Source organism: Colossoma macropomum, unplaced genomic scaffold (genome assembly GCF_904425465.1).
Source record: "Colossoma macropomum unplaced genomic scaffold, Colossoma_macropomum, whole genome shotgun sequence".
In the NCBI taxonomy this organism is placed as follows: domain Eukaryota; kingdom Metazoa; phylum Chordata; class Actinopteri; order Characiformes; family Serrasalmidae; genus Colossoma; species Colossoma macropomum.
Window position 1 is genome coordinate 10,785,941 of NW_023494802.1, and position 22,823 is coordinate 10,808,763.

General features: G+C 41.9%; 1 protein-coding gene across 4 annotated transcripts in view; it reads right to left on the reverse strand.

Moving 5' to 3' along the window:
• agrn (agrin) overlaps positions 1-22,823 on the reverse strand; it is a 313,528-nt gene that overhangs the window by 5,479 nt on the left and 285,226 nt on the right. For 2 of the 4 annotated variants that reach the window (XM_036590660.1, XM_036590662.1), the window contains 10 exons: positions 21,070-21,204; positions 18,058-18,148; positions 17,751-17,915; positions 16,092-16,203; positions 14,848-14,859; positions 13,149-13,265; positions 10,858-11,041; positions 10,311-10,398; positions 2,546-2,770; positions 1,667-1,770 (listed from right to left, as the gene is read on the reverse strand). In XM_036590660.1, coding sequence (XP_036446553.1) covers positions 1,667-1,770; positions 2,546-2,770; positions 10,311-10,398; positions 10,858-11,041; positions 13,149-13,265; positions 14,848-14,859; positions 16,092-16,203; positions 17,751-17,915; positions 18,058-18,148; positions 21,070-21,204 — 1,233 coding nt within the window. The remainder of the gene's footprint in view (positions 1-1,666; positions 1,771-2,545; positions 2,771-10,310; positions 10,399-10,857; positions 11,042-13,148; positions 13,266-14,847; positions 14,860-16,091; positions 16,204-17,750; positions 17,916-18,057; positions 18,149-21,069; positions 21,205-22,823) is intronic. The other 2 variants (XM_036590661.1, XM_036590663.1) reach the window with 1 other exon arrangement.

A 22,823-nucleotide genomic window follows, 5' to 3' on the forward strand; every position in this document is an offset into this window, starting at 1 on the left:
TATTTTCATCATGTGAATGCAGGTTTCACATGAGCCCAAACATGAGAATCACGTGATATCTTTAGAGTGAACACATCACTAACATCCAGTGAGAGCAACAGCGGCTGCATGTTTGAACTCCTGTGTTTGTAGCCTCTCACTCTCATAGTGCTATGTTGCATCTAGTTTAGAGTTTGCTGCATGTTAATTTAGCCGTACATCTCAGCTGACCAGCGAAAGTTTGTATACAATCCATCTAAATTGTGAATTCAGCTACTTTAAGGTGTTATTAATAATAACACAGGCATTTAATTGCGCACACACATTTTGTATAATCTCCACAGAAAAAGCACTGACCAATTAAGTGGGACCCTCTGGAGATGCCACACATTCGCCCAAGGTCACCATGCCCAATGCCAAGATTTTGTACAGTATAAAGCTCCCCAGCATTGGGCTGTGGAGCAGGGGAGCTGAATTCTCTGGAATAATGAAGCACCTTTGGGATGAGCTGGAGTGGCGACTGAGATCCAGAACTAACCATCCAACACCAGTGCCTGACCTCACTAATGGTCTTGTGGCTGAAGGCAATTAAATCCTCACAGCAATATTCCAACATCTAGTGTAAAACCGCAGCAAAGCAGGACCAGCTTTCTGTTCATGGCTTTGATCTCATTAGCAGGTGTCTAAAAACGTTTGTACATATAGTGTATAACTGATATTGCAGGAACTGTTTAACACTGTAGTACCTGAAAATAACTTTTTGCTTAAAAGTGCCATCAGCTGAACTTCTTGCCATTTAAAAGCTGTATGTGAATCCTCTACAGTCACATGGTCATAGCAACATACAGTGTGCGAGCAGACAGGCTTTAGGGAACAACATCAAATGGTTCAAAGGGACAAACTAGAAACGTGTTTGAAAAACAGCTTTAAAAATATTTGTGCTCTTAATAATTTATTGCATCGGCACCACTAGTTATAACGTTTGGATCAGTAAGTAATGTGAACTGAACGTATGGCAAAACATCAATAATAAGCCACTGAAAAATTCTCACTCTTCTTTATCCTAGAGGCTTGAAAACAAATGCAGAGGCGATGGAAGAGATAACATTCTGACCTTGTTATTCCACAAATGACCAGACCAGCAGTGTGGAATAAACAGAATCTAGGGCCTGTATAACTGACGCAGTACATACTCTTAATGAGTATTAAAGTTTAAGAAGAACCAGTGGAGTGTGTCAGCAATGTTCGGTGTCACAGTACATCAGCTGAGCTTCCTGCAAGTATGCGTTCTGTGTTGTACTTCCTTGTGAAATCCAAAGTCCAATCTACTCTATATCTGCACAGCCTGCTGTACTGCCTTCCCACTTTTTGGCACTTGTTTCAAAAGAAGCCAAAAAAATCATTTAAATATTTGTTTTTTTTTCTTTTGCCACTATTTTCATCTTTTGTATTTACTGTATATACTGTGTTCTATAACTGCCACAACTGTGAATCTGAGTTTGTGCCAAATCAGAGAAAAAAACAAAATATGCCTACTTTTAGGCTGAGCTCTAACAGGGTTAAAATTCATGTGGAGGACAAATAAAAAGGATGAGAAGTACAAATGGGACATATTAAGGTAGGACAGTGCAGATATAGAGGGGTACTGGGGTGGTGGACATGTGAGATGGATGTAGGGGTGCCTTACCCAGCCAAAGGGCACCGTCTGTGTCCAGCTGAGTGGCAGCCAGAGGTGAGGAGCCAGTGACAGCGGCCTCATTACCGACCTGCAGAGAGCCGTCCCTAAGGGCTCTGATGAAAGAGGGAGAGGAGAGAAAGGGCTCAGATGTAGCACATTAAGAACTCACAAATTTGACCTTTTATACAGTATAATGCTGCCTTCATGCACTGTCAGGATTACTGTAAATACGAGTTCCTGAACTAAAAGTTGCACAGAGCTCACTTCTAGTAGTCAGTGATCAGGCCTTAGACATATCTGTCTGCTGTGAGAGCAAAATATAATACCATAATTATATTAATACATAGTGCGATTGCAATATGACATGCAATATAATAACCACTGATTGGATATTATATTGCCTGCATTATTACGTTTGTTTGCTTCATCAAAGCACAAAACGTCTGTAACATCTGGTCAATACGCTCAGAGCACATAATAAAAATGTTTTTGTAAAAGGCAGAGGAGGCATAATACCAATTTTTCTTTTCTGATACCAGTATTGAAAATTAGAGTATAGTAAGCCTTATGAAGAGTTAATTTTAATTGAAGCACTTCACTTTAGACGAAAGTTAAAAGAGTTATTTGTGTCTTTTAGTCTTTGACAACATCAGTTTAACAAAGACCAATATTGCAATAACGATTATCAAACAATATATTGTACAATACATAGCAGTGTATGTATTTACAAAGAGGCAAAATGTTAGGAAGATGCCAAAATAGATCACACTAGCTAAATAGGTTGTACCAAACATGCAGAACTTTCGCATGTGACTGATATTTGTAATTATGTAATTATGCAAGTGTAAAATTTCCAGTTTAGCATGTGACGGCAGTAGAAGTTCATACCTGCTGGCTTTGATGTGAATCCAGTGATTGGTGTTGACCCGCACGGACGAGCGCAGGACTACAGGCTTGGAGCCAAGGTCGTAGGTCATCTGGACGCGGCCGTCCACGATGGCCAGGGCGATGTAGTCGGAGCGCTCCACGCCCTTTCCGCTCCAGAGGATCAGACCGTGAGTGGCCTCTGTTTTGATGCTCAGCTCAAATTTGTTCACCAGCAAGGCCTTCTCGCTACACCGGGGAGACAAATAATATAAAGATGAGTGAACTAAAATAAAAGGTGAGGGCTCATGCTGGGATCTGAGAGCTGTATCCTACTTTCTTACACAGATTCTGCTCTCGCTCCAGTATTACTGTCCTCCCCTGAGGATGTGAGTGGTACGAGGATCTAACAGCTTCCCTGCTGATTTAGCAACAGACTGCACTTAATTGCTGAGAGTCTAACCTAATGGAGCTCAGGTCACTAATTATGCCAAAACCTTGTTGCTTGGACCTTGATAATGTCTACCCATGACGTGTTGTTTCCTTGCAGGATAGTAAACTAACGAGTGAGCGTGTAGTTGAGCAGATTGTGAAGGTACTCAGATCCTGAGGGGTCTTCATGGTTCATCAGTAAACTAGGCCACACTGCAGGGAAAGGGGGGGTGTTTGGCACGTGAACATGTGAGTGAGAGAGGGAGTGAGGGAGAGATAGAGCTGGTGGTGACACACTTTAGGTTAGCCTGCTACGACTAAAGATGCTCCACTTCATCCTGGGCTGCCCCCCAGGGTTAGCTGCTCTTTTCCTGCATGGAGGAGGGGCTGAAGAGGAAGGATGCTCATATTAGCTGCTGTCTGATCTGTTTTTTGATCTGCTCCCTTGCGCCCTTGATGCCTGTTCCCTTCATGTGGGCCTCTGCCTTGGGGAGAGGGACGTCCTCTGGGACGACCAAGTCAACATTAGTAGTAGAACTGAGTGATATCTAAATGTCAAAAATTGTCACTATATTTTATATATTTATGCCTAAAATCAGGATTACAGATTGAATCCCCACCACTCCATTTATAAAATGTTCTTGTTAGAAAATCAGAACTGCTATTTAAATATAGCTTATACTTTTGTAGGGAATGTTTTGGGCCTTTTATCTCATATTTTTGGGCCTTTTATCTCAGATCCTGCAGGTGTGCTTTCAAGCCAGTTTACATGACGCACACAAAGTGCATTGAGTGCTATTAGTGACCTCTTGGGATGATCGTCAGCCTGCTATACGTTACAGAGCGAGTATGTGAATTATAAAATGTCCATGAGATGCTTTGCATACAAAACATAAGATGCAGAGCAGCTCTGAAATTCAGCTATACACAGTCACATGGAAAAGTTTGGGCGCCCCTGGGGAAGTTATGTTTTGTTGATTTTCCAAGCGTTAATAAGTTCACACCCTCTACAGAGAACACACTTCTGCACATTTTAATGAATAGTTACTGTGTATTGGCTGGATTTAGAATATTTAAAAAATAAAACATAAAACAAGTTTTGTTTTTTTTTTTTTTCAAATGTTAAAACTCCGCAAATGAAGAGAAACTGTGCATTAAAGGGGAACTCCACAGATTTTGCAAAGTTACTTAATCATTCCATGGTTTAGATGTGAACAAAATCACTCAGAGTGGTTTGGTGTGAAGTGCACCTTTCTAGATAAGTAGGCCAAGCGATAAAATAACTATCTACCTCGCTATCCTACCCCACAAACTTCTGCTTTCTTCTGTTTCAGCACTGGCGGGTTCAGTCTCTCTCTCTCTCTCTCTCCTTTTTGGCTCTCTCTTCTTCAAGCCGCTGCAAATCATTTGTGTGTTCTGGTTCAAATCGATTTGCCTCTACAACATTTTAAAACAGACCTCGTCAAAGTCATCTACATACTCTGGCATCTTTCGAAATAGGTAAGAAACCTGTAAAAATAAATTGTAAACAAAAGCTGCTGCTGGTGTTAGCTGTGTTGAACGACTGTAGCTACAGGCTAGTAACAACAAAACCACGTTAGCTTGCGCGCATTGATCCCAGGTGAAATAGCGGTTTTGAGAGGAAACACAGAGGTAATCCTGGAGTAACAGTTTATACTAAATTACATTTTAGGCCAAAACTTCATAACAAATCTATCACAAAACAATGTCTCAGGCATTGAGCAATGCATTTACAAACAATTTTGTGTAATAATTTATGGGGATGTAGCTTTCAGAGCCAATAAATGCTTCAGATGTCTGGCTCACAGTACTATAATGATGAACTCTAGAAAGGCACATTTCACGACAAACCACTCTGAATGATTTTGTTTAAATCTAAACCTTTGAATGACTTTGAATGAAGTAATTTTGCAAAATTGGTGGAGTTCCCCTTTAAAATTTGTAGAAAAATAATATTTGTTAGAATTGTTCCCCCTGGTGGATCACTTTCACTTAGAAAATCAACAAAACATGCATTTTATATGGGGTGTTCAAACTTTTACAAACAGTTGGAGAAACCATGAAGTGCTATATTTTCATAATCTCATTCAGACTATCAGCACGCTTACGCAGTATGGAAAATGCTTCGAATTTCTGCCACCATTAACATTTTCTATGCCACAATGTGTGAAATCCACAGCAGAGACTATGGGAGATCAGCTTATTAATATCTGTAACAATAAATTATTTAAATACTCCATCATTAACAGTAAAAGAGAATAAAACAGTTTTTCTTTCACTGTTTCACTCTGTAAAGAAATGTACTCAAAAGGTTTACTTGATTTTTGTACATCATTTCCCTTTAAATAAAATACTTTGACCACTGATAAAACTAAGTCAATGTAAATAGCAAAACTGTGTTTACATTTGATTCATGTGGAAATGATGAATCAGGTAAATTTAATGTGACTTTTCTAAGTGTAGTTCCTTATCGGGTCTTTTTCCACACATGGGTCATCACTGCCCGTCAAGGATTATCATCGAATCACTTGTTAATTATTGCCAATATCCGATCGTCACCCCTTTGCCCAGCCCTGCCTTACAATTGTAAGTCACAAGAGCTGGGAGCGGTCACTGGGGTCAGCAGAGACATACTCATCTTCACATGTACACTCCCACTTTCACACTTCCTCATCACCACACCCCCCACTAATTCCCTCAGCTCTGAGCACTCGTACACAACTAAAGGGAATGGGTATTTTTAAACAACAGCTCCTTTGTTCTCTACTGTTATTGGCCTCAAGAAAGCCACTATTGTGAAAGTGTAAGTGTGTGCGTGAGTCAGACTTGTGTGATGCTGTGTGGGTTCGATCGCTGTAAACAGGTAACATGAACAGAAGCAGGACAAGTGACAAAAAGAACAGAGAAAACGAAAAGACAGAACAAACAGAACACAGGACAAAACACGACACGAAACAGATTTAACACAGAGGAACACAGAGACACAGTGATATAACAATGGACACAAAGACAGCAGAACACAAGAGCAGGGAAAGCAGGTGGCGAGCGGACAGGAATCTTCACACCACACAGGAGATGTGGCCTGGCACGCTCCGCCAAACTGTGACATCACTGACGCCTTTTGTTTGTTTGCTGAAGCGTCATTGCTACTGTGCCTCACAGATGGACATTTAGGCCCGAGTTTAGAGCCTCAACTAATTACGCAAAGCCATGGTTACGAGTTTTTAACCTGCTAGAGAAGAAAAGAGTCTACAGTCAACCGCTGCATGTCGTCTCCAATACGGGGAACCATCAGGTTGCCTTCCTGCCGAGCACACCGTGTGTGGGTGCCCTGAGGGTTGGTGCCAAGTCATATTAATCAAACCCACCAAGCAGAGGAACGCTAAGAAACCCGACTGTGCCTTGAAACCTCCCCCTCCGGAACGCTTCTCTCATCTACTGCACCGCTGCTTACATGCATTGCACTTCGCCGGCTGTGTCGTCCCGAGAAAGCACCTCGTACAATTGGAAATAATGACAGACCTCCTTTTCTTTAATTAAAAGACAAAATTTCATTATGCAAATTGTGTTAGATGAGGCCATGATGGAGAAAAGCTGCATAATTATTTGGTGTAATTGAATTCCTCCCCAGCGAGACACATGTAATGTGCTGACTGGACTCTTTCCACACATTTTCCCCCCACCACAGGGCTGACAGCCAGGGTGGCTAACTGCCATTCCTGGGCCACTCCAAAACTGCTCCGCTCATGATCACTCTACCGTTAGGAATCACCCCTGCAAGCTTCCGCGAAATTCTTTGAAGTGGTGCTTAAATATCAAACTCTGACTTCGGCAATGTACACAGATCATTGAAATTGACCCAGGATGAGGGTTCGCTTAATAAAACCAGCTTTTAAGAGGAGCTTGTGCAATGGAGTGGTGCTTCATGTCCATTACTCCTCATACAAGTTCAAACAGCTTAGGGACTCGGCTCAGAGACCGGTTAAATGATTCGCGCTGTCCGCCTGTAGGGGGCAGTGCCTCACTCATGAAGGGCTAAAACATTATCGCCTGGCACCCTCGAGAAGAAAAGATCAAGTGCATCGTCCCTTCTTCAGATAAAGGCCGAGCAATCTGACATTTCTGTCCGCTGCTATTGTTCGTGAAGCCGTGACCTTCAGCCCGTGTGGAGGGGATTGTAGAGTGGGGGTGGGCAGCATGCAGGCAGATGCAGCTCAGACAGGGGGGACTCACCTCTGGTCAGATGGGTTCTCCAGGGACTCGGGGCTTAGAGGACAAGGGAGAAAATGAAGGGCATGCAATAAGCTCAAAAGGACGAAGGGCCATCCCTTCTGTGGGATTAACACAACACACAGACCAGCGAGGGTATATGCCAACCAGCTGGGGGCCATTAGTGTGAGATCAAATCGAATATACCTGTGATTAGGCTCGTATTCCCAAAGTAATGATGTCATCAGAAGACCAACACTGGACTGAAGTTGTCAGAGAGGGTTCTTTGGAAGGATATAAGATTCCCTAAAGCAGTGGGTCTCAAACTGGTCCTTACATAACCCTAATGCATCTGATCCAGCCAATCAGGGATTTCAGAAGAGGTTAACCAGCTAAAGCACATGTGGCAGATGGGACCACTGACATAAAACCACATTTCTAAGCTGAGCACACAGTGTCTAAGCCTAACTCCTTACGAAAAATGAATTGGAACACCAAATTGGCACCAAAATTGAGGAAGTTTGCACAAGGCACAACAGTTCCTCCAAGTGAGTCAGCTGAGTGAGTGAGCGATAGAACCCAATATCAAGCTTCCTCAAGCAAAGCCAATCAAAAACAAGGCACTCCATCAAGAAGGAAATGGGGTCAAACATCCAATTATGAAAAGGCAGTGGTAGAGAATTGGTCACTGAAGTCATGGGGCATGAGGAAATTGATTCAAGGTTGCAGAGCAAAGAACAGAGAATGAAGACAGATGACCAGTCCAGTAAACAGTAACAGAAATATTTCTCCAGACTCCAGTCAGCTACAGGCCCAGTGTGTAGACATCTTCTGAGGAATTCATTAACTTCAGCCACTTTACAAAACCAAATAATGTTGGATTAATGACACTCATTCTAAGGGGCTGGTCAGCTTTCTTGGCTGAGATTAATTCTAATTCGGCTCTTCATTTATACAGGAAGTGACACGCATTAAACCCTAGGCCATTGTAAGAGCCACTCGACAGGGCCTTGTGCTTAACTAGTATTGATGCCCGAGGCGGACCACTTACACTATTGGTCTTCCAACGCATCTCAATTGAAGTCCTGTGAAGGTCTTTTTTTGTCTTGAAAGACAAATCCTTGATTAATATGTCACTTCCCTTCTCAGCCTTGGACCCAATTATTAGAAATCACAGCTAATGATTTGACAAACAAACTGACATGGCTAAAATGTGGAAGGGGAATTTTCCACGGGAGCTACTTAGCATAATTCAAAATGAATCATGCTGCCAACGATAAAACCGGGGCTCAGTGCAGCCACTTAGCCAGTTAATTACATTCAGAAGAAAACAATAATGTAAAATAAGTGCTTCTAAAAGGGAAACTATTACAGATTGAGCATTTCTCTAATGGGGCAGTCAAAGGCAATTCTAAACCAGCTTGAAAGCGCCAGTTTAAAACCGACTTTAACTAGTTTGAAGGGTTCAGAGAGGGTGAAACCACAAAGTACACATTAAAGTTGCAGTTAAATGGGGCCTCATTCAGATTCACACAACAGTTAGTCAAATCCACTGCAGGTCTATGGATATACGTCATTTTAAACCAGTTCTGCATGCTTTCTGCAGAGATACACTGCAGCTTTTCTGCTGAACACAATGCTCATCATGCATGCCGAGCATGCATTCCCATAACTAGTTTGTAATGCACCTGATGAGAAAGCAAACACCCAATTAAAAAGATTTTCCAGGAAAAAAAATATGAATACAAAGTAGGAATATCAAACAGATGAGCACTGTCGGTTTGATGAATATTCATTTACGTGATGCTCATGGGCAATAAAAAAAAAGAAATCAAATGTTCTGGTGTATGTTGGGCAATACGTCAGGTTAAATACTAGGATGGATTTACTACAGAGTTAGTTTGGCTTGGATTCAACTTTTCTCAGAGGACGCCTGGTTACTTACTCAGGAATCTCATTGGTCAGTTGGCTTGGGTGCAGAAAGAAGACAATAAGGAACACTTATATGAGACAGACAGGAGACAGACAAGAGACAGACAGACAGAAAGGCAGGAAGACAAACGGAAGACGCATAATGTCCAGACAGACAGAGAAACACTCATTGGGCCCTGTGCAAAAGTCAGACATCACCCTTCGTTAACTTTATTTCCAATCAAAAAGGCCATTAAGTACTAGTTTATCATTTTCAGCATCTACACACATAAGTAACATATATAACATAAATAGCTTCCATTAATTTTGGAAAACTTGCTTTCAGTTTTTCAATGAAATCTGCAGAAATATTTATCCCCCCTTTAAAGTTCAGTCTTAGAAGTTGGTTGCACTTCTGCTTTTCATGATCCAAATAATTCAAAATACACTTATTTACACTGACTGGAAATCAAATAAATGAAGGGAGGTCTCTTACTTTTGCACAATACTGTGTGTTTAGAGATCTGGGTACCACAGATCTGTACTGTGGAGTTACAGCGCAGTCAATTTGCAGATAGCTAATGGTTTCTGATAGTAAAATATCACGGTCATTGGCATTTCTTTCCTGAGCAGGGAAAGGGGAGATAATAGGATACATCACAATGCACTTGTGAAGAGCAAGTCAGCTTAATCCATTCTACTTACGGTGAACAGATTAATGAAATTTTGACGTATGCATCGACCCCGCTGCTGGAAGGCCACAGACATACGAGGCCAACCCGAGGACAAGGAATTAGCTCATGATTGAAGAAGAAAACAATTAGAGAGAGAGCCTTCCAAATGTGCTTTCGATATGAGCCCTAATGGAGATGTGGGCCTCAGAGCTTCTGATAATGGAGAGGGGGGGATTCGTACAATGTATCAGCCCAATGCTCTGTAGGACAGTACTGAGAGAAGGTCGCTCCAGGCAGCACTGTAATTGGAACCGGGCAGCTAATTAGCGAGACTTGCTGAAGACCAAAGAGACAGAGGCGGTGGAAACGGTGAGGGATGAGAAGGAGCCATTAGTTGAAACGAGGAAGCACGCAGGGCCAAAATGGGGCCAGTAATTTAACCTGTCGTCATCAGTGCTCATTGAGTGGTAATACAGCTAGAGGGCATGAGATGTTGTTGTGAGTGCGCAGGACGAGTCCGAGAGCTCGTGGAGACCCCTTACCTCTTGGTGACGCCATTGTGATATTCAATGAACGTTCGCCCGTCAAAAGCTATGGCCTCCGACTCCCCGGCGGCCTTTTCGTAAGTGGCTGTGAAAGGGGAGAGGATAGGGAGTCGCATTACATCAATCGATAAGGAACACAGCACTCCTTAATTACAGGAGAGGAGGTGTGATGTATTGTAATTTTCATGCTTGTGTGGTTTAATTAAGGTTAAAGAAACAGGAAGGAGGCACAGCAAGGTTAATGAGGTTAGTCTAGAAAAGTTCTCTGGCTGTAGTTTGTGTGCTTGTGCTGAGAATATCAATTAAAGAGGAAAAAGTACATGTTAGTGTTCGCACTTGGGAGCTGTAGGGATTCTAAAATGTAAAGCAAAGACAAAATGAGTAAAACAGCCCCTAACTGTTTTGTAGGTGTCATTGGTCATTGGCTCACATGCGCCAAAGGCTTAAGCTAATCTTACCCTTAGGGAAGGAGAGGGGGTGGGATGTCTATATTGGGAAGTGGGTTTGCAGAATCACTGGAAAAGGAATAGAGAGGAACACTCACTGTGCTGGCAGTGTGTCCCAGTGAAGCCGTACGGACACACACACTCGTAGTTGTCGAGAAGCGGGATGCATTCGCCGCCGTTCTCACACACATCTGTGGAGCAGGGGTGGTGGGTGTACATGGACACATCGCTGGAGTGAAGTGCATTTTCAGGCTTCAGGATTGGCGTGCCCATCACAGTGATCTGTAGATAAAGCAGCTCAGATCAATAAAGCACTGAACCAGCACAAACTCATAATGAATTTATGGGGCAATATTACAGCGCCAGTGCACCGTTGACTTTAATGCACTACATGTCCATAAGCATTAAGTAAGAAACAAGCGACAGATCTACTAAAAAAGGCTTTTGTTTTTAAATTGTTATTGCCAACCGTCTATGGACACTTTGCACAGGTGGGGCGTGACCAATTTAGCACATTTTACAAAAAATATCCATGCAAATGAACGCAAATTCAGTAAAAACAGATGAAAACTACAGTACAAAACTTTTGTATGAAAGCCCATTTCTGCCATGTAGGTGAAAAAAGTTTTGGTAACACTCTACTTATCCTACATAACGTTGATATAACCACGCAATAAATTTGTCATGGCAGATGTCATATGTTGTCATAAGCTGTCAAGACAGATTATGTCCAGTAATGTTAAAGTGTTACTATTACCGGTAATTGTCATGACATGTAATAATGTTTGATGTCATGATGGCTAATTAGAATACACAGCAAAAATTTATATGAATAAACTGTCATGACATTAAATATTATGTCATAACTATTACTAGTAATGGTAACATTGCACTGTTATACTACTGGACATACAATGTCATGATAACTCATAACATAACGGGATATGATTTATGACATGTTTATGGAATGTTTATGTCAATGTTATGTTGCAGGGCTCGATAAAGTGTTAGCTAAATGGTTCAAATTTTGACTCATTAGATTGAAATGACTTATTTTCTTAAGATTTTGATTTAGTAAGTAAAAATAATGTTGAGAAAATAAAAGAACAGTTATTACTTGTCAAGAAAGTGATTGTGAAAGTGAGTGAACGTGATTATTTCAAGTATTTCAGTAATTTTTCTCAAAGTTATAAATTTGAGCAAGTCCTGGTTGTTTGGGAACCCTATGTTTTGAAGTTGTGGAGAGTATAATCTCTTAGCTACATGCAGTGCATCAAAGGCTTAGACATTTCTTCAAAAGAAGCCACAGTGTGCATGAAGTAACAAAGTAAGTGATGCAGGCACTGCACAGCTGAAAGATCTTCAATATATGCTTTTACAGTCATTTGGAAAACTGCCAAGTCATCATTTAGTCAAAAACTGCTCGAGACATTTTGATGATTTTTGTAAAATATACCAAAAGTTTTAGAAAACAGTAGTTTAACCCTTTAAAATTCCAGGCTTATTACACACTAAGACTTATTATACAGTAACTACAGGGAGTTCAATGCAAACTGGTGCAGCTATTTGGGCCCACCGCTGGGGCCCTGGCCATTTACGGGGTTAAAATGTTCTTTTTTTATTTGGTTTTAGGTTTATTTCCTTCATCAAATTAAGCATGATGTGACATGGCAGGCGTTCACAAATGTTTTTTTTTCCCCCCATCGAAAAATAGATGTGTTTGAAATGTCTCCGAGCACAATGACAATCATGTTAGTGCCAAGAATAAAACAAGCTTTTCACAGATTAAACAGTGCTTAGTATTTACTATCAGCCTTGGTAAACTGGAATAGATTTTTAAGAAGGAAACTCCTACAAATATTGTTGCTATTGGCACATTTTTGAATTCTTTTCCACTTTATTTTGTGTCACAGCTTCCTGATGAACAGACCAATAGAAATAGTCCAAAAATACTTGGAATAAATCATTTCAACAGTACTTTCCATTTACCCTGCGATGGACTGGTGACCTGTCTAGGGTGTATCCTGACTTCCACCCAATGGCTGCTGGGATAGGCTCCAGCTCCCCCGCGACCCAGAAGGATAAGTGGCTTAGAAGATGTGTGTGTGTGTGTGTGTGTGTGTGTACTTTTCATTTAAAGTTAAGAAAGTATTTCCTTTCCCTGTAAAAGTTTACATTTTGGAGATATGAGGTTTCTTCTGACAGTGATGATATGCAACAAGGCAAAAACGCAAAAGAGCACTGACCACCCCCTTGATCTTATTATGGGTGAAAAGGGCCGTTGCGCCTAATTAGTAAATCGTGACATCCACTTTTTAACACAAACACAAGTTTGCGATGGTGCGAAACAATAGTAAAAGTATTCGGCGCTGACACAGCAAGCTCTTACCTTCTGAATGGCCCCCTTAAAGCCATTTTTAAGAGATGCTGCTCTAGCCACCTTACGGAAATCTGGAGCTCCGCCCAGAAACAGGGACTCCTTTAGGTTGAGATCATTATGCTGGTTCTGCAGAATACAAAAAGCAAGATGAGAACCTACAGTACTGACACTCTATTATTACAGCAATTAACCCTCTTGTATGCCAGCCCATATTGTAATTATAATATTCTGTCATGGCTGAACAAGCAACACTAGCAAAGTATAGCCAATCGATAAAAGGGGATGGTTAGCATGAGCCAATTTATTGATTCAGCTCTCATATTTAATCCTTAGCCACATCAATGCACCTCTTGTATTACAAAACATAATTGATTTCAGTGCAGCTCTCTGAATAGCAAATTATTCATAGTCTACACATAAGACAGAAGGGAAAAGAGAAAAAAGAGGGGGGGGGGGCACAAAGAGAATCGGAGCGATTGAAATGAGAACGACTGATATGGATGGCTTTTTAATGAAAGAGTATAATGAATGTGTGATTATTCCTCGGACCTTTCAAATTCTGAGTGGTAAACCTTAATTGGGGGATCGTTTGCACCGCAGATGACCATGAAATCAGTGTTCTCCAACCTGCATGAAAATTGCTTCAATTACAGCAGGACCTTTTTTTCTCTTTTTTTTACTGAGGCGGGCTACACGTATACAGTATAAAGGATCTTTATTTTATGTAGGGCAATAATTGCCGAGGGGGAAAAACCGAGTTAATTGCTGGAAAACAAGATGAAATGTTCAAATGTGTTGCCAGTTGCTGGCGCAGAGTCCGGCTCTTATCCCAGCATAAAAAAAAACAACAGCCCAATGGCAAAACAGACAGGCAGAGGCTTGAAAAGGCCTGGCTATGGACCTGTGGGCCTGTCCAGACTAGTAGCCCGGGCCAAGCCAGCGTAGCCAGCGCCGTTTCAGCCCAGCTCCTGTGTGATGTGGGCAGAGCAGGGCATAGCGAAGAACCCTGACACAACGCTGCCATGCACCGGCAGCCACGGGCTGGACGAGATGCTCTCTCACTCTCTCTCTCTCTCTCTCTATCTATCTATCTCTCTCACTCTATGTCTCTCTCTCTCTCTCTCTTACTGCTGGAATGCACTGAGTGACTGAGGGTGTAACAGGGAAGTTTCTCTGAGGGCGAAAACAAACAGCAGAAAAGAACAAAGTTTGGCTTTCAACTGCACACCCCACTCCCGCCCCCTCGCTCCCTCCCTCCACTCCTCCCTCCCTCCTTCCATCGCTCTCCCTCCGCTATTTAACTGTCTCCATCCACTGTGAAGCTGTTTAATGGCCCTCCCACGCGAAACTAATGAAGACGTTTCATTGTTGTACGAAGGCTGCTGAAATAATGGTGGTCAAACGATAACTCTCTCGCTCACTCTCTCTCTCTCTCTCTCTCTCGCCGCCCCCATACCAGCTGGCCCGAGGTGAAAGCCAAACCGAGTTCTTCGACTGTCCTCTCTCTCTCTCTTTCTCTCTCTCTCTCTCCCTCTCTCGCCCTAGCATATGGAATGGTGTGAAAACACAGCTCTCCCATCTCCCTCTTCCTTCTGCCTGCTCTTGTCGAATGGAGAATGGAGCGGAGATGAACGGCGGGGCTGTTCGATGGTGCTGTCACAGGGAATGAGGAGGATGTTGGAGCGAGTGATCAGACTTCAGTCATTACCTTGCGCGATTTCTTATATCCAGACAGCACACAAAAAAAGAGCACACGGGGCAGGTGGGGAGGGGGGGAGAAAAAAGGTGGGAGGAAGAAAAAAATGTTACCAGAGAAGAAAAACAGAATGTCAGTACAAATAGAAATAAACCGTGCAGCAAAAAACATAAGCCATAGGACCCCAAAATACCCACACATAACAACAGAGACAATCATGCAGGGCACATAAAGCAAAATGACGGGCTTCGAAATGAACATTCAGAAGGAGATCAGAAAGAATATAAAAGTCTACAGCTGATGTTTCACTCTGGTGCACCCACACACTGTATTTGTATTTGCCTTATGACGTGCTGGTGTAGTTAGAGCTCGTTCGGTGGGGCTTGGCTGAGTGGCGGAGAGTTCTGTAGGAAAATATTTCTCCCGGGGTGCGCTCTGTGCTCTGTAGGCTGCGAGGCAGCCTTTCATAACAGGACCCTTCTGCTCTCTTCGCCCCATTTTTCTCTCCATCATCCTCTCTATTTAATAAGATTTTCTGCCTCTGCGGCTAGAACCAAACACAATTACCATATGTAGGATGGCTTGATAAAACAGATGAGAGCCATACAATTTTTTAAGAAGACTTAAATGCCTACGCACCAAATATATAGGCCTAATCAGAAGTGATGCTGTTTAGCGTAATTAGGGGGCACACAAACGTTCAAACTATTACCCTGCCTTCGTTTTTCTGTATATGGCCCTCAGTCATGTGATTCATACATTTATGAGCACATATACGTTTGGGAAGTGGTTTGTGTGGGTAAATGTGAGTGGGTGCACGACGTGCAGCAAAACAGACGCAAAGATTTAAGCCATTTGCACAGAAAAGCGGAAGACGTGTACAAAAAGAATCACACACCCGAGGGGCCTGGTGGGGAACACTTCCAAAGCTTCACACATATTCAGGCGCATGCGCCGCATACTCTGCGTACTGTACACACTCCAAACCCGACTTCACTAGATGCACCCAGCACATCACGAATCTCTCATTAGCCAGAAAAACAGCACCGTTAGCCAGAGAACAAAGTTGGCTCCGCATTACCCAGCTCGTTAAATGTTGGGAGGATATTTGAAGTGGGGAAATATTACTGCATATTGCTGCATAAGCACAGTCCGGCACCCCGGCTCTGAGGTAACACGGAGCCAAGGCTGCCCTCATTCGGCTCGGGCACAGCAACACAGGCATAAGCTGAAGCCAGCGCTCAAAGCCGTCTTACCGGAGACTCTCCTCTGACCGGGTCTTTGCCGTTAACGTTGATTTCTCCCTTACGCTGGGCTCGCTCCAGGTTCACCGTGCTCCACACGTTCAGCTTGATCTTCTCTTTGCTCCTGTTGCGCAAAAACAATCGCACACACAAAGAAATTTAAGTCAAAAGCAAAATTACAGGTTTTGTTGATTTTCTAAATGAAAATATGTTGATCATCCTCTACAGAGAACAAACTTCTGCACACATTCATGCACAACTGCTGTTCATTTGCTGAATTTAAATAAAATTAATAAAACGGCCTGTACCAAAGTTACGGCACATTTTATATTTTGTGTTTTATGTTTGGACCCCTTCCCTGAGCAGATGAGCGTGTTGAAGGAGTATTCAAAGAGAACTCAGCTGAAACTTGGTAAGGGACGTGTCTTCCGAGGATGTACATGATTTACCTACTATTGTTTTCATGTCATCAGTATAATGTTGATTTTTTGATTTTACATTTGAGACCTAAACATCGAGCTGGACCTTCTCTTTGAGCCTGTGCATGATGTTAGAGACTTTGAGCTTGTTCACTGTAAAGGATGCGTTTATTTTCTCTTACAAAAACCAACAAAACATGTAATTTGACCAGGCAAAAAAACACAAATAGGCCGACAAGCCAGATGTAGTTATTGAAAAGAAATACAAAATTGCTTCCAAGAACACTCTTGTATGTTTTTTTATATAATCTCTATCTGCTGTGTCTGTAGTACACAATCAATTACCACAGACAATAATTTAAACATGTTTCCCTGTACTTATACAACGCACAGAAAACCCGCTGACTCGAAACATGCTTATAATAGAAGACAATGGGCAGCGCGCACTGAAACTGCTGCTCAGAGTAACTGACTGCAAGATACAGATGCAGCAGTTAGAGATGAGTTTGAAAAATGCTGAATGAAAAAGTGAAGTGAATCTTAACTAAAGATGAATTATAGCATAGCTAAAGTGCTTATAGTTCCATGTTTCATATAAGCGGCCAGTTCTCCTATTGTGTACCTACACAGACATACATTGTGTGTGGCTACTGTCCACTTTTATACACTTAATTTAATTTATCTAACGATTGTAGATGTGAGAGTACAAACCACACACATACTAGGCTAAGGCTAGTTAGCATTCTGGCTGGCGAACAAGCACACATGCATGATTGCACTGGTTAGGGGACGTTCAGATGGCACATTTTCTCTTACAAGCACACTTCTGTGTGACAAGCAAAATGACTGAATAGCTCTTCTTTAGCGTGCAGCGTGTCCTTTGTGGTTTTAAACTGCTATACATCATCCATCGCTGACCAATCAAGACTGAGGACGCCTTCTCTCTCGTCACCATCTAAGGAAAAGCTAGTTTTGGCCGTTCAAACGTCCAGAGCTCTACAATACATCTGAATGTGAAAATTGTTTTCCGCATTCTTTCAGATCAGCGTCTTGTGTTTATCTACTTATCAAATAAAGGCATTAGCTCGCCTCAAAGATTCCATCTGAGCGCCCCATTATCGATCAGATTATGCTCATCTTATCAGCATTCTTATAATCAAAGAGATAAGAGGAGACATTGACTCACAACATACAGAAAACACATGAACACTAAGCTCCTACAGAGCCCATAGCTAGAGCTGGCTCTGCTTACCTAATGACAGCTGGTCCCTTGCCCAGATCATATCTAAATTCCAGAATGCCGTCATTCAGTGCGAGAGAGATGAAATCTCCTTTCCCATCTGTCTTCTGACCGTTGTAGAAGATCATGCCGTTTGAGTCATTCGCCAGCAGTACCACAGTCATGCTGACCTTCTGCCTGCAGATAAATCATACCATCATCTCATTAGAGATTATGTTAGGCTGATGTACATCATGACTAATCATATTACTAGGATTCTGCAGTGACAGATGGTTTACAAAGTAGGTGTAAATGTGCAGCGATGGGACTCAATAATTACCTCAGATCATGGTTATACAAATGCAGGCCCTTTAATTCTAGGTAGGATTCTCCGTTGAAGTATGGAATGTAGGCTCCCTTCTTGTCTGATACTGAGAAGGAAAAATAGAGTTCATTAGGATTCAAATAGCACATATATATTAACTTAATGACGGCAATTGTAATGTTTTGCCAATTTGCATTCAACAAACCCACACAAACTCTCACCTAGGCCTCCGCATTAGAGCACAATTGTATTCCGCACAGAAAAGCCTTTCGCTGCTAATTACGCTGGATTAGAACGTGCACGTTTTGGACGAGGATGGTGCGCAGAGATTAAAAACCTAATTAGCTAGTGCTTAAAACAGTTGCTGACTATTGTACATGGGAACACAAAAACCTGCAGACACAACAAGGAAGTGTGCAGTCAAAGCCCATTTAGAAGAATCAACAGTGGGAACCTTGCCAGTTCAGTGGTCTGGAAAGAAGGAGAGATCTTTTGTGTTTGCCTCTCTTGGGCAGGACGCCCTCTGCTGCTCTGAGCTCACACAGCATCTTGATCCAGCAGCGTTTTGCTATGCTCGACCAGGCTGGGGGCAAACAGGCACCTCTGGGAACTAAGGATGTAATGATTTTGATACAGGATCCAAGAAATCGAAACAATGACTTTCGAAATGGTGTACTGAAATGTAAAACTAGAGTGCTGTGAAAAAGTTAGATCACCCTTTCATTTATTTAATTTGCAGTCAAAATCAGCCATTAAAACCAAGCTATTCAGAATAAGAAACGTATCGTCGATGTCCAAAGAAAACCATGCATCTCCATTTTTGTCGATTTTTTTGTTTACTACATCATTTCAGCACACCAGTTGTCCTTTACATTGTGCAAAAATTTAATGACGCACGGACCAATAGAAATGCTCGAAAATCACTTGGAACAAAATCTTTTTACATTGACTTACATTGAAAGGTAAGAGTGTTTTCGCCTTCTCCTGTAAAGTTAATATTTTGGAGATACTTTTTCATTGGACAGCGACGATATACTTAACAGAAAATTACACAGAAGCTTCAACAATTAAATATATGATCAATGTTTTAGTATTTAGCCCTGCCATAATTTTCAGGACACCTTCTTTAAATTTTTTTTAAAGAAATCTGCAGGGCTGTTTTCCCACACCTCCAAAGTTCAGTCGCAGAAGTTGGTCGCATCTTCTGCTTCTTGTGATCCGAGTAATACCTATTATATTTAGACTCAGCAGTGGATAAAACCTCACTCCACAGCTGATATGTCCAGTTTCAGTGTTTTTGACAGATATACATCCTTTCAGACCCATAGCGCTGAGTCAACAGAAACACCTGTTGATTTCTCAGATCCGAAGCAAAAGTGGAGCTTGATTTTAAAACCCATTTTTGGAAACTTCATTTTTTGACTTATTTTCCTTTGACTTTACTTCCTTATGCAAATGGATTATCTTCTCTCTAATCTCCTTCCTCCTTCAGTGATTTTAGATGCACATAAGAAAGAAACTGGAAGGCAGCTGAGGTGTGTTTGGATGCTGCTTGTATGAATGTTCATGTCTCTTTCAAGGGGAACATAACGTCAGTGACAGCTCTGGGGAGACACAGCTGTACCTTCTGACAAATTAAATGCTGATATATTTGATATTATACTTACATATAAATTCTAGAGGTTGTTATTTGTGGGGCTTATTTTGTTATTGAAAGGAAAAACAAAATAAGTGTTCTGAAACCCCTACTGGAAACCACTGTGGACCACAGCGCTTGCAAGCAACTCCAAAACACAGCCTGCTCTCTAATGACAGAGCCAGCCTGGTGTATAAAGCAAACCGCTGTGAGAGTTTGTGCTCAGAACGTTCAGATTTGATCAGAGCTGAGAACAGCTATTGGCCGAGTTTGCATCACTACTCTGCTCCCTCCATCATCATCCTCGCCGTTCCTGCGGCGTTTTCACTTCACACAGGGGACGCTCGCTTATTATAACACTCGTTTCTGCCGCGCATCCCCCAACCCATCTATCTCTCCCTCCCTCTGACTCACTCCCTCACTCACTCTCTCACTCACTTCTCTACTTGATGATCCCTTATCTCACAGTTGCCTTTCTCCCCAGACACTTTGCCTGACTGAGTCCCCATTAATCACGATGTGCTGCTGACTGATACAATTACTCATCTCATTGATTCAAGCGATAAAAAAAGGCGCACTCTATGTGATGGGTGCGCTCAACTCATTGATTCTGGTTCACCTCAATTTATTTTAATCACTTGCTAATGGAGACTTGCTTGGTCAAAGGGCCACTCTCAGGCCTGTTTTAGTTGACTTGTATGCATGGACGTGCATCTGTGTACACATGTGGGCCTGCATCCTGGATCTGCCCCTCAAATGCCTTCGAGAACTCGCGGGGTGAGGGCGAGATAAAGAGAAAGAGAGAGAGAAAACAAAAAACACTAAAGCATGAAGAACTACTGAAAGCGTCAAAAAACGAGGCAGCATGTTTCCTCCCTACAGTGAATGAGCTCCAGCTCCCTGCGGAGACGCCACCACTGCCTCTCTGAAAGCTTCACCTGGGGGCGGCGAGCTGAAGCTAACCAGCTAACGACCAGATCAGCAGTGCTACAAACAGGCCTGTCGCCCAATCCCCATGATTCAGCTATAGCACCCCCCCTCCCCCCACCATCACCCTCCCGCAGGCCTCCGGTCTGTTTGATCTTTGGTTTCAGGATGGAAATGTACCGTCACGACGCAAACAGAGGGATGGAAAACAACAACACATCCTCCTGAGTCCCCAACCAAACGCCACCACAGCCACTACATAAAGCCCTGCCTTTGCCCAGCCGCACTGTGTGAAAGGCAGATTTCTGACTCACATTTTTCAATCCTTAGAAAAAAATCTCTTTTTCCAAACCAAACAAATGTTGGATCCATCATGAACTTTTCTTGAGATGAAATCAATAAGAAAACCTCTGCAGAGAAGTGAAAGATCAGAGTCGATTCTCGCTGAAATTCTGCTGCTGTACCTTTTCTGCAGTGTTTGCCCTCGCGGCCCATGGGGCACTCGCATTTGTAGCCTCCCTCAGGAAGAACGTGGCACAGGGAAGAGGGGTGGCACGGGTTCGGCTCGCATGGGTTGTGGGCATCTGCGCAGGTGGGACCTGTAGAGGAAAAAAAACAAAGCTGTTTTCACCTGGAATCATTGCTGATGTTTGTCACCTGATTGTCATCTGATTAAGATCACATACACTTTCAGAAATAGAGGTAGTAAACTGTCACTGGGGCAGTGCCCCTCTTGTCACTGGGGTGGGATCCTCAAGGGTACATTTCAGTACCTTTAGTCAGGGAACATAACTGTATCATAATCCAGTGAAATTATATTTTCTCCACACACCCCGTCTCGTCTCCAGGCTTATTTCATTGTTCTTTTTTAAACCATGAGGTTACGAAAAGGTACAAATATGTACTTTTAACCTGGAAAAAACTTATTCAAGGTACAAAACTGGACCTTAAAACCACTGTTGACCTTTGAGGTACATTAACATTGTTTGTACCTTGATGAATGAAAAAATAACCTGCACCTTTATTTGTAACAGTGTACGCCACAACCTAATTCTGATTATAATGCATATAAAGGCCCATATCCTATATTTTCATGTATTTTATTTCTTCCCTTGAGGTCCACTTAACATACATTTGTACGAATTTATATGATAAAAATTGTCATAATTATTTTGTCATGTCGATTTTAATGTATTGAGTAAATAAAAAGTCTTAATAAGAAGTGTGAGTTGGGCTATTTTGCTACTCTGCGATTCATATTTCATATTTGAAGGCTGTGCCTCGACTTGAGCTGTTGGAGCCTAATTTTTGCTTTTCTTTGTTGAGAAAAATGGACACACAAGAAAACAAAAATGAAAAACGGATACCAATAAATAAATAATAATAAACTTTCTTTAAAAACAAAATGATGTCAATAACAGTAGAAATGGGTAAGAGAGATGCATTAATCATGATTTTTAATGGCTGATCTTGATTTCTTTGCAACCAAATTGGTCATTTGTTTTCCTGGGTTTTTAAACCTGAAGTTCACACTATATAAGCTAAAAGAAGAAAGCACACTAGCACCTTCCAGTAATTTCTATTAGCCGATGCTGCAATATAAACAACCTTTGCTTTTTAATAAGCACACAAGCCCTTAAATACAGCATGAGTGCAATTTTTTGTTATAAAGTTCCAACACAGCTCAACCAAAAGCAAAATAATAAAATGGCCAATTGTTCTTGTACATTTGGAACAATAGCTTGCTGATTCCAATCTTGGCCGATTCAATTCATGCATCCCTGCTCCTTAGTTAAGCAGTCATAACAGGGATTTTTTTTTTTGGCATTACACTATATATGGTTTTTATATCATCTATAATAATTTGTGTATATGCTTTCTTTGTACTTGTTTTGCTATTGTTTAATCTGCCCAATAAAGTACTGCAAAAGTACAATAACACTCCCTACAGAGAATAATAAAAAATAATATATAATAAAAAACCCCCCAAAGACTCAGTTACCTTCTCATCCAACCCTGGGCCACTAACAACATCCTAAAATCCTATCGCTGGCTGTTACCGAGGCCTTCCCCTCGTACAGAATGGGGTGAGGATTTACACTGTAATGGAGGTCATTTTCTAATAGGATTTAGAATTATTACAACTCCAGATTAAGCTCCGGAGCACCAAGAGCCACTCGTGTGCTTTCCTTGCTGGAGAAGTGAAGATTGCTCATGG